The sequence below is a fragment of the Plectropomus leopardus genome, chromosome 22 (assembly GCF_026936395.1).
Source record: "Plectropomus leopardus strain MGB_pleo_1.0 chromosome 22, ASM2693639v1, whole genome shotgun sequence".
In the NCBI taxonomy this organism is placed as follows: Eukaryota; Metazoa; Chordata; class Actinopteri; order Perciformes; family Serranidae; genus Plectropomus; species Plectropomus leopardus.
In genome coordinates, this window is record NC_142197.1 from 2,625,001 (window position 1) to 2,637,961 (window position 12,961).

General features: G+C 40.2%; 1 protein-coding gene across 2 annotated transcripts in view; it reads left to right on the top strand.

Moving 5' to 3' along the window:
• usp6nl (USP6 N-terminal like) overlaps window positions 1–12,961 on the top strand; it is a 110,291-nt gene that overhangs the window by 25,440 nt on the left and 71,890 nt on the right. The window contains exon 1 of one of the 2 annotated variants that reach the window (XM_088072965.1): window positions 899–8,923. The exons of the other annotated variant lie outside the window; for it this stretch is intronic. Within the exon in view, the coding sequence (XP_087929091.1) occupies window positions 8,854–8,923 (70 nt within the window). The 5' untranslated portion in view covers window positions 899–8,853. Of the gene's footprint in view, window positions 1–898; window positions 8,924–12,961 lie in introns of those variants that run through there. 2 annotated transcript variants of the gene reach the window in all.

The window sequence follows — 12,961 nt, forward strand, 5'->3', positions numbered from 1 at the left end:
CTAATTTTTGGGTCAATCAAATTTGCAAGAAATGACTTGCTTTTGAAAAAAAAAATTAATTAGGGAAAATGTTTCCTAGGGACAAACTACATTTCTAATTATCAGAATTTTAAAATATGTTAAAAAATATTTCTGAAGCACTTTTCCTTTTAAAAAAAAAATCCAGAATATTGCATTTTATTTTCAGTTCATGTAATTGTTTTTTTTTTTTTTCTTTTATTGTTAATGTTTAGGTAATTGTCTTGTAACTGCTTTCTTTGGTTTCAAATGCTAAAATGAAGCACTGGTGTCTGTGAGGACCTTTAAAAGCTTATTTAAAAAAAAAAAAAGATGTATGATATTGAATAAGCGTCAGTATCGGCCTTCGAAATCCTCCCGATTTAATAAATTCTTCTCTCCTAAAGAGACGTCCTTGCTTTAAATAGTTTTTGGCCAAAATGTGGTTTTGAATCGAAGGTTTTAAATGAGGTTAGAGGCGCTGAGGTGAATAAATCAGGGCAGGTGGCGTTGGAAACTTTGGTAGCACGACATGTAACTGGCCGTGAAGGACACTGGACCTCCGGCTGGACTCTGATTGGTCCAAAAGCTGCACACTTGAAACAGGAAATGACACGGGGAGGGCAAACAGGAAGAGCGAGGCAGAGCGGCGATGTTGTTCTAGTGTGTTTTCTTTCCCGTCCGTTCCCATTCCCTCGCTCGCTGCGGCACGGCGCCAGGACGACAGGAAGGAGGGAGGAAAGAGAGCGAGACAGTCAGAGAGAGGAGGGCATTCTGGGGAATCCCCCCTCCTCCCCCCCTCCCCCGCCGGCTCCATCCTTAAACTGTCCCGAACTGCTCCCTCAAAACGCTGACTCAACCTGCTGCGTGAGCTTTATTGTTTCCAGGGAGCGTCGGGCTGCTGTGACGTGCTGAGAGTTTAAAGTCGGAGACTGTTGATCGATTTTCAGTTTTACTGTCAGTGAAGGAAAACTGTACTTTACTGTACTTAAACTGTACTACAAACATGACATTTTGTCTCCCTGCTGCATACAGCAGGGTTCATACGGTCATGAAAATCCTGGAAAAGTCATGAAATTTGCAAATAGCAGTCTCCAAGCTTGGAAAGGTTTTGGAAAACAAAATATACCCTAAAAGTTTTAGGAAAGTAGGAATCTTTTTTATTTACAAACTATATATAATGTATGATCACACTTGATTTGTCCAGGAACCATCGGAAATTTTAAAATTCAACAACAATTTCATTTTCTTTTTTTTTTTCTAAGTTTCTGATTGTGATAAATGGTTTCATTTTTGGGATTTTTATAGAAGACATGCATTTGCACACACATTTTCTCCAATAATTGCCCCCCAAAAAATAAAATAAAAATACATCAAGGTGTTTTCTTTAAAAATTGGAACAAAATCTTTTTTTTTTTAAATGTATGTCTTCTTCAAAAATTGCCAAAAAAAAAAGAAATCATCAAAATATGCTCTCTAAAAAATGCCAATGTTTTAAATAAACTGCCACAATAAAAACAAAAAGTCAAAATGTTAAAAAATAAAGCTTAACTTCCAAACGTGTCTTCTTCAAAAATTGCCAAAATTAAAAAGGAAATCATCAAACTATATTCTTTAAAAATGGCGAAATATAAACAAAAAGCTAAAATGTTTTCATGTTTTCATCATGATGATGCCGTAGGAATAACGGCATTTTAACATTTCAATAGATTTCCTGTGAGTTTTCTGTGATTTATTATCTTAGTATATCTCCACCCAAAGAGCACCTTAAACAGACTGACTCTTGAGTCTGTTTCTTGATTTATACAAGAAAAGTGATCTTGATCCAGGTTTCAAAGGGTTAACGGTATCCTGCCCTTAAATTTAAGTTAAAGAGTTGCCTAAGTGGAAATTTTGACCTGATGTCGGTGCTCGATAAAAAATTGGCTTGGCCAGTAACATTTCCTCCCGCTCAGTCGACTCCTGCGTGCACGGAGTTGTTGAATCAGGAGCTGACGTGCGAGTTTGTGTTGAGCTGTTTCTGTTTCTGTTTGTGTGGATGTTACGTCGGCGTCTCATCGGCATTCAGCAGCAGGACTGCGAGTGCCGTGAAGCACCGAAGCGCAGCAGGCAGCATTAATCAATGAGCCGAGCAATCAGACCCTAATTCAATCACCCCTCCAACAGAACGCCGCCATTAGAACAACAGCAGCGTGTGCTCACGCCGCTCTGTTGTCTGTGTGATTTGTGCGAGACCAAAAACAAACTCCTTCAGAGAGGCTGAGTGGGAAGACGAGGCGGAGAGAGAGGAGTGCTGGGTAAAATTGCCACTTTCTTGCAGAGCTCACGAGTGGCTAAAGTGCAGACGTGGAGCCACAGAGATGAAACTGTAGCTGGTGGTGTCATTTTTTATGAAGCTGAAGTGGAAACAAAAGAGCTGAAAGACGTTCACAGTGTGTTTTCACGGCAGGCAGCAGAGATGTTCATTCAATCATGCTGTGAGAACTGGTTTTTGAAAAGTCTTGGAAATCTGTTTTACAAACCTGTGTAACAACACATGATGTGTCTAAGGACCTTTGGAAATGTGAAAATCCAACAATATCTGTTTTTACAATTTAAAAAAATGAGCACATTTTGTTCACAGAGCGATACGAGTGTGTGTAATACAGTATTAAAGCGGGCCCTAAGGGTTAATAAAATATCATCTTTGTAAACAGACTAACGTAGCAACTAGTGTCCAAGAGGTTTTGATCGATTTTCTGCCGAGCCGAGGCAGCAACATGAGAGAGATCAAATTTCAGCAGAGGAGTCAAAGAATCGCACCGTGTTTGTTTTCTTTTCAGGCTGATGAGAAAATCAGAGTTATTCTCTTTGAAAGACTAAAACTGCAGCAATGTGACAACATTTTAGATTTGAAGCCGACCAAAGAGCTGTCCTTACTGGCTGCAGGTGTGTGAGCTGAACTTTCGTCAGACGCATGTTTCTATTTATATCTGATGCTCGCTTTGAAAGCGTCGCCACAATAAACGAAGACCGGCTGAATTGAGTTGAAAGTTGAAATGAGGAATTATTTAGACAAAACTCTATGAATTATTGTACAAAAAATATACACAAAACAAAAAAATTACACAAAAAAAATAGAATTAAAAAAACATTTTAATTTTTGTTTTATTATTATTTTATTGTATTAAAATTATTAAATTATACAAAAATATGTATACAAAATCTGCTTTATTATTTAAGCTATTTATTTATTATATATACAAAACCTGCAAAACTACTAAAACCTAAACATAATGTCAGCTGGCTGCCTGGAAATTGCCAAGTATTTAAAACGTAAAGTTACAATTGTAGGAAGACAGCAACTTGGCTCCTAACTCATCCTTTAAATGTTAACATCTTTGGTGTGATCTCGAGCGCACAGCTGATAGGCACTCGGATTATTTACATGAAGTAACAGAGGTCTTTAATGAATTTGGAGCTCCGGTTTTACACAATGCTGAGTGATTGTTGGACTTTTCTTTTCTGTTGGGACTCTGAGGAGACAGAGCTGCTGCCGAGTCAAGTGGGACACCTGGTCAAATTCGGTAAATCGGTCCAGTCCAGTGTTTAATACCTTTTGATGTCTGATACAGCACTGTAATGCTGAGCTTTGCAGAGCGAGTCCTGTCTGTTTCTGCAAACAGGGAGCGCGCCGACTATACATCAGTATCTCATACAGCCCTCAAAAATCCAAACTGTCTTTAACATTTTATAAACTAAGCAATCAATTGAGAAAATGACATGCAGGTGAAAATACTTGCAGCTGCAATAAACAGCGGTACAAAAACACCTGCATTGACCTGCGCCCACCTGTCGCTGTGCTTTCTCAACCCGTGTGTCTCCACCTCGCTCCCAAAGATCGAAGCTCTGGTGGCATTGACGTCGTCTCGGCCGCCAGTTGAGGTGAATGAAGCTGCCGCCGAGCCGAGCTCTTATCTGGCCTTTAGATCACAGAGACGATGCGTCAGCGAGTCCACCAGACTTACAGTTTCTGTCTGTTCTCAATCAAGAGGGTGTGAATGTGAACTGGTGGAGGGTCTATTGATCCGGTGTTTGTGAGCGGACTCAGGGGTGCTGTCAGGAGGAGACTGAGGCTGCATCAATATCTTCCCCACATCTTTCACCTCACTTACTCTTTCTCTCACATGCTTTAATAATCGCCCTCAAAATGCAGAATATGAAAAAAATTCAAAGATTACATATTGATCCTTGAAGGTTGTTTTTTTAAATTCCAAAACCAGCCACATAATGCAGCAGCGTGTCATACAGGCTGTGTCATTTGATGCCTGTAGCGCACATCGGACACGCCGCAGCACCTTAACAAGACCGCACAGCAGCGTGAAGCATAATGAAGCACAAAAATGTGAACGTGCGGTGCAGCTCGGGATTCGGGAATTTCTTATTTAAGTGAATTTATCATTGAAGACTCTCTGAAAAGCCTCTGCAGCTACAGCCAACCAGACACGGCTTTAAAAAATATTCTATATTATCTGTATAATGCCGAGGTGACACATTTTTCCTTTAAAATAAGTTCCTCCTAAAAAAAGCTGGTATTGCTGCTTTGTGAGTTCAGCCTGAAGCTGAACAGAGCAGCTTTAAAGTTGTTCAGGGTTCATACAGTCATGAAACACCTGGAAAGTCATGGAATTTGCAAATGGTTATTTCCATGCCTGGAAAAACAAGATATTTATAATAATATTATATTATAAATATACCCTAAAAGCTTTGTAAAACTCATGGAAATCTGATTCACAAACCTGTATAATAACACATGATGTATTCAAGAGCCGTTGGAAATTTGAATATCCAACGGTAATTTGTCTGCAATCTCAAAAAAACCCCCACCAAAACCCAAAACCAAAATGTTTTCTTTAATAATCAACAAAACAATTTAAAGAAAACAAATGCCAAAATATTTTCCTAAAAAATTGCCAAAATTTTTACTTAAAAAAAATCAATTTTTTTAAAGAAAAAATAATCGCCAAACTGTCTTCTTTAAAAATCACCAAAATGTTTTCTTTTAAAATAGGCATTTTTTAAAGAAACAAAAAAATTGCCAAAAAAAATTCTTCAAAAACTGCCAAAAAATAAAAAAACTAAACAGCCATTTAAAGTTGTATGCCCCTCCCCTAAAGCCAAAATAAAAAAATAAAAAGTCCCTCCCTAATGCTTAAAAAATATTTGACATGCTGTCCACTTTTTGCACCACCCCCTGGTCTCGCATGAATAACAAACAGCTCTTTAGATATTAAGTCCTAATCCTGTTCTGAATTCATTATTTTTTTAAACTAATACATATTTTTAAAAGCTGTAATGAGAAAGAGCCGATAAGGAGTATCTGTGGTCGTTTTAGAGAATGTATGCTATTTTAAATTTGCCTCAAACACATGGAAAGTTGTGGAAATCTATTCATAAAAATGTGTATGGACCTTTTTTCCAAATTGGCGTCAGAATGACTGAAAGGTGGACACCATTGTTGTTTGCAAAAGGCCAGACCATCACCTCCGTGCAGCGGGGGGTCACAGCCTAGCAACAGCGGGTCTGAGGCATAGCAACAGCAGCCGCAGAATCGGTCCAGCGATACCATAATTGGACCTTTTAACTCCGCGGCGGAGGATGGACACGCTAACAAACACAGACACGCTTCATCACAAGGACACGCGTGCACAGGCAGGGCAGAGGAGAGATGAAAAATGTGCATGTTTGTGAGAGAAAAGGCGTTTTTTTCTGCTGTAGTGTGAAAAATGAACGCGCTGCTCTGCCGCGTCCTCGGGTGGCTGCTGTGTGTTTACACGTGTGACCCATCGCAGCTGTGTGCATGTCGTGGTGCGTTCGCGTGCCCTGAAGGTGTGTGAAGTGCTGCTGCTCAAGGTCACTTCATCTTCAGTCTCATGACCGACATCAGTGCGGAAACAAAGCAGAACATAAAACATTAACCCTTAGAGACCTGGACTGACATCTGTTTGCTCGTGCTGCGTTCACCGTTGACCCTTTGTAACCAGAGCAAAATGGTTTGATTTCTTTCAAAAACTTGGAGAAATTTGCTTTAAAAAAAGAGGAGGATTATTCTTAAAGATTTTTTAAAAAAATAGGGAAAATATCCAGAAAACTATATTTATAAATTTGAGAATTTTATATTTAAAATTATGTTACAAAAAAACATTTTACAAAACAAAATCTTTTATTATCCTGTAATTTTTGGTAACTTATTTTAATTTTTTTGCACATTTTTGTAAATGTAAGAAATTAGTAAAAAGTGGCAAGAAAATTACCCAAAAATTAACTTTAGAAAAGAGGGGAGGATTATTATAAAAAAAATATATATAAAAAAAGGAAAAATAAGTCTAGGAAACTTTATTTATAAATATAAGTATATTTTTTTATATTTAAAATTATGTTACAGAAAAAAAATATAACCAAATATATAAAATAAAATCCATTATATTTTTTGTTCATTTTTGGCACTTTTTTGGGTCATTTTCCTTAAGTTACCTTTTCCCTTTTTCCAATGTTTAAAAAAAATCAAACCCATTTTCTTAGGTTTGAAAGGGTTAAGCACGGTCGTGTCAGACAACTCGCTGCATGTTGTTTGAAGTGGAGGGTCGACATCGGGAGGAATTTGGACGTCGGCCTGGTGGAGATAAAGAAAGGACAGCACAGGAGATACATGACTAACCGGAGGGATAAATGTGTTGATGACAGCGAGATGATGCAGTTAGAGGGAGGAGCAGGGAGGTGTCCTCTGTGTGGACTGATTAGAGACGGCGTAACGGACGAGGGCGGAGGACACACGAGACAAGAAATGAAGAAATTCATTTACAAATAATGAGAGAGGTGGAGACTAACAAACATTATTATGTCGTGAGTACTGAACTAAGACATATTAGACATCCAGTTTAATCTAATGAGAGGACGGGTGTCTCAGCTGCGTCTCCTCAATCATTGTCTCTGCCAGTAAGCCTGGCCCCACACATTTGTCCGATTTTGGGACGTTTCTTGAATTTTGTGATGTTTCTAGGATTTTTGGACGATTCCAGGATTATAGGACATTTCTCGGATTCTAGGACGTTGATGTGATGATGTGTCCATGACCGTCCGAGATTTCAAAATCCAACAATAATTTCTCTTTTTACAGTTTCTGGTTGTGATAAATGGTGTAATTTTGGTGATTTTTGAAAGTAAAAAAAGCCTTCCAAACCCACAGACAGGCATGTTTTAAAGGACAAAAACAACCGCCAAAATATTCTTTAAAAATTCAAAGACAAAAAAAATCCCTAAATGTTTTCTGTTAAAGTAAAACCTTTTGTTCTAAAATCAACATTTAAAAAAAAAGATTAAAAAAAATCTCTGAAAAAAACCCTAAAACAACAAAAAACATTTTATTATAACAAATATTGCCAAAAAAATAGAAAAACACTTTCGTCCAAGATATTTCCTTCAAAATTTCCAAAACTTTTCAAAAAGTTTTTTGTTATGTAAAAATTCATTCTTATCCATTAATTCATTATTTTAAAAAAAGCTGTGATAAAGTAATCGAAAAATATGTATATAAATATATTTATTTTAATATATATTTATGTACAATATAAATATTTATCATATTTATCATATAATATTACATTGTATATTACATTATTGTATTAATTATCATTTCAGAAAATGCATGGTCTTGAAAATTTGCCTTAAAGTCCTGAAAAAGTCCTGGAAATTCCTCGGTAACAAAGAGCATGAACCCCGATGACAGTGACAGACCCTCAGAGGGAGTGAAGGTTGTGACAAAAACAGAAAACGTGAGAGGGCGTAACCTGAGGACGGCAGCTGCCGGGTGCAAATCATCACCGGGACACACACATAAACACACACATCTTTTACATTCTGCTCAGGTTCTCATCTTCACAGTAAATATACAGCAGAAAAAAGAAAAAAGAAAGCAGGGGCTGGGTGACCGAGACAGAAAGCGACACAATGAGGAGGAGAAGGAGGAGGAGGAGGAGGGAGGGGTGCAGGAAAGCACAAGAGAGGAAGGGAGGGAGAGAGATGCAGGGGGTGAGCGAGGAGTGGAGGCGCTCATTAATACGAATTTAAAGGATGTGAGGAGAGAGCGGCGAGCGAAGCAGCCAGCAGGACGAAGGGAGGGAGAGGCTGATGATGGAGACGGATGGGAGAGGACACGGGAGTCAGAGAGGGAGCTGAGAGAGTTGGACAGTTGAGGAGCGTAATCACCGGTGCACGTCTTGATCGGTCAGAGCCAGGTGGTTCGTCTGCCGGAGCTGCAGAAGACGAGAGAGGAGGAAGAGGAGGAGGAGGAGGAGGACCGCTCTGTTGTGCTTCACATGAAGAGTGTGTGAGCGCACGCCGGCTGAGCGACACACACTCGTCACGCACGAGATTCAGTTTGCGAGAGTCTGCGCTGCCAGTGAACGTCCTCCGCTACTTTCTGCAGCTGCAGAGTTGAGATTTATGGGCTGCTTGGTGCGGACCAGAGGCGGCGTTCAAAGCAGGTGAAGCACTGAGAGTGTGTGTTCGCGCGTCTGTGAGCGGCTGCAGAGCAACGCCAGCGGAGAGCATCCGAGGATATCCGAGCGCCGGAGAGTTTGTGAGTGAAATCTGGAGATCAAAAAGAAAAAGAGGAAAGATTTTTGGAGCTCATACGACAACACCCAGTCTTAGGGGAAGTCCAGCAGGAGCCGGGAGTCACCATGTGGATTAGGGGATGAGACCTGAGGAGGAGGCGGGGAGGGATGAGGTTGCGGTGGGGGGTGAGAGGGCGAGGATGGGCTGCCCCCGCCCTGTGGAGCGTCCGGCCGCCTCCGCCGCTGCCGCCTCCCCGTGAGCATGCAGGTCCTACAGATGGTCAAGGAGCTGGTGTCGCCGTCCAGACGCAGGGCAGCGGCCAGATTTGGAGGTGTGTGGTTCGCGTTTGTTTGTGTAATGACACGTTAAAGAAGTATTTCACCGATATGAAGAGAGCTCTCGCAGAAAAGTAGGACGTCTCTGCAGCAGAGAGACACAAATACCTTTAAAAGTGGTGACCTGTAGGTTCTGACCAGAAATTTAAAGAAAAGTTCTAAAATCCTAGAAATGTCCTAAAATCTGAGAAAGGTCTTAAAATTCTAGAAACATCCTAAAATCCTGGAAAAACCCTAAAATCTATGAAATGTCCTTAAATCCTAGAAATGTCTCTAAATCCTAAAAACATCCTAAGATCCTAGAATCATCCTACAGTCCTACAATCCAAGAAATGTCTAAAAAACCTGAAATCTGAGAAATGTCCTAAATTCAGAGAAACATCCTAAAATCCTAGAAACGCCCCCAAATTTTAGCGACATCCTAAAATCGTGGAAACGCACTAAAATCCAAGAAACGTCCTGAAATCTTTGAAATCTTCTAAAATGTCCTAAAATCCTTGAAATGTCCTAAAATCAGAGACATGTCCTAAAATCCTGGAAACGCCCTAAAATCCAAGAAATGTCCTAAAATCTTACAAATCTTCTAAAATGTCCTAAAATCCTTGAAATGTCCTAAAATCAGAGACATGTCCTAAAATCCTGGAAACGCCCTAAAATCCAAGAAATGTCCTAAAATCTTACAAATCTTCTAAAATGTCCTAAAATCCTTGAAATGTCCTAAAATCCAAGAAACATCCTAAAATCCTGGAAATTTCTTAAATTCCTAAAACTATCCTAAAATCCTAGAGTATGGGATGGTATGGTTGTGTCTGGCCCCCGGCCTCATGTCCTTTTGCAAAAGTGGCCCCCAGCCAAAGCAGGTCGAGTATCGCTGCTGTCCAGAATCCAACATTTCGGAGGAGAAGCTCAGTTTGCGGCGGGTCAGAACAATATAACGAGCTCACGAGCCTTTTATTAAAAGCGGTTATTGGACGGTTACGTGGTCGTCCCCCGGTACTGTCCATGAGTGTCAGACTGTTAGAGCAGGACTGAAGCTGCCGGGCCCCGCTGTCAGGAGCCCTTAATCCTCCTGCAGCGTCTTCGTTAGTTTAATGTTGGTTTCCGTGCAGAGCGCCGGAGCGTCACAGCGTCAGAGTGCACAAAGTTACGTCTGACCAAAGCCAAAGGCCTTTCTGACGGCCACTTTAACCCTTTAAAACCTGGATCCACACGTTTTCTTTTATACCTTCTGCAATAATTTATACCTTTAAAACGTGATTTCTTAAAAAAAACAGCAAAAAAAAAAAAAAAGGCAACCCGTGACTCTGCATGAAATGCCCCAAAAATTACAAAATATTATTAAAGCATGATGGGAAAGAAAAAAAAGAGATAGAGGGAGAGTTTAAATTAAGATTAATTTTATTAGAAAATGATCAATCGGCTAAGGGAAAAATATCACAAAAATTACATTTTTAAATTTTATTACTTATGTACTTAAAATTTGATTGCAGGAAAAAAATCATATTTATTATTTTAGCACTTTTTTTCAGGTCATTTTCAGTTTTTCTTCTTTTTTTTCACGAATTTAAACTTTCAGCTGTGTTGCTTTTCTTTCCTTTTTTCCCCTCTTTGTTTTTATTTATTTTATTGCTAATTTTTGGCACATTTTTTGGCTCATCGCCTTCTCTTCATGTTTTTGAATAAAATTTAGCCACGGGTTTCAAAGGGTTAAAGCGAAATGTGAAAGCTACAGCCGAAGACACGGACGAGATAAGTGAAGTGTTGAGGTAACAGCTCGCACTGACAGACCGTCTCTTCTCAGGAGCGTCGATAGTGTTGCTGCTGGTGACGCGAGCGTGATGGATGAAGAAAAGCCAGAGAGAGAAGAAGTTAAAACTCTGCAGACTTTATCACCTTCACTCAGCCGGACAGACAGTCGCTGCAGGAAGTTTCGGATTTGACAGTTTCATAAAGTCACAAACGCTGACAGACGCAGCCAACCGGAGTCTGAGCTGTCACACAAACACAGGTGTCACGCAGCCTTCGAACGGCAAATTATAACCTCCGTGATCTCACACGACCAATGCGCTGACCAAAGCTGTGTCACCGTGACGTGGCGTGGGCGTGTCGCACGGCGTGTTTACATTCAAAGTCAATGCAAAGATGCAGACAGACCTGAATTCGAGCCAGGCGGCGCAAAGGATGTGAAAACGTGTTTCACTACTTCGTGCAAGATGAAAATTTTCGACTTTCATTTGCATGAAAAGTGCTTTGATTGACTGATTGATTGAGCTCATCTGAATGTCATACGTCTACAAAAAGAAAACGACCTCGTTTTATCGTTCGCTCCCGATGTCGAGTTTTTAGTGGCAGCAGTGACCACTGTGAATATTTTCTGTGTCTCGTCACGGACCGATTTCATAATGAAGTTGGACTCAGTGTCACTGTGGATGAGGTTAAACTCGTGTGGCGTTTGACTGAATGAGAGGGACATTTCCCCCGAGCCACCACTGTAATAGCTCTGCTGCTGAGGGACACCAGCGTGTGTGTGTGTGTGTGTGTGTGTGTGTGTGTGTGTGTGTGTGTGTGTGTGTGTGTGTGTGTGTGTGTGTGTCCTGCAGCTGCATTTCTCTGGTGTGTGTGATGAATAATGAAGCACGGTGCCTGCAGGGGTAATGGAACACTCTGTGACCTCTGACCCCTCTGTTCTGTCTCCTGATTGGGTCAGCTTGTGCCTCGATCTGTGTCAACTGTTGCGAGCGCTGTTTTTTTATTGTCGTAGTGTATTCGAGCTTTGTGGCCCCTGCAGGAGGAAGAACGCCGCAGCTTGTTGACTTCTCGCCTCAGCGCTCCTCAAATTTAAAAAAAGCAGCCTCTGTGTTTCCAGACGGAGCCGTTTGCATGAATTTAACGAGGGGTTGATGGGCAGGCAAATTGGTGCTTGTCGTAGATTTCTCCTAAAATGTGCTGTAATGAGGATGTTGGTGATATTTTATGATAATTTTCCCGAAGCACTTTTCATTCTCATGTTTTATTGCTGCATCTGTGTGTACCGAAGGTTGTTGATGTTTTTGTGTTTTGGATTCAGTTTAATTTTGAACTTCCTCTGTTTCACCTGGATTGGCTTTACTGTATACAAAAAATAAAAGCATATAAAGTAGATGCACAGATCGTGTAACCCGAACCTCATACCTAAAATCAGAATCACGATTAATTAACCCTTTTAAACAGGGGAATTCAACTAAAATCCAAAGGTGTTCAATTGCTAAAATTTCCTTCCAGCAAAGGTCTGAAAGTCATACCTAAAATCAGAATCACTATTCACATTTTTACCTCGATTACAGTTAATGAATGATTATTTTTTGCTTTTTTTGTGGTTTGTTTTTTGCCCTCATAGTTCACTGACACAGTTTCATGTGACCATGGTGTGTTGAGTGTAATAAACATATGATTTATTATAATTTATTAAACTTTCCAGCATTATATAAAAATGAAAAGCTCCATCTGAAACAAACTTCAGGTAAATTGAAGCACATTGTGCTGATAACAGGCCAACCTCTCCTGACTGCAGGACTCTGACTTCAGCTTCTGTCAAACTTCTGTGCTGTTAATCATTTTCCTCAGGAATTAAAAACTTTTGAGTCGGCCTACTTCTCCTATAGCTGCCAAACAGCCTGCCAACATTTGCAGTTAGAGAAAGGCTGAAAATAAGCTCATGTGCTTGTGGCCCCGGGCCCCCAAAACATTACATCTGCCCCTGGTAATAATAATGGATGAGACACGCAGCGGCTGCTCCTGTCCTGTCAAACACTCAGCTGTTGTAGAGTTAAAGTGGTTCACTTTTTTACGTGATTGTTAAATGTCCGCGCTGGAGCGGGCTGTTTGTATTGAAGTCTATAAAGAAACAAAATAGTATACTTTTCAAAAGAAGGCTGTTATATGGTTATGAAAAAGCTCTGATCAGTGGTCCTGAAATTCATTGGTAAAACATGCATGAATCCTGAGGCCCATCCTGATGTGCAGCTGGTTATTAATAATTGGAGCATCTCTAGTTT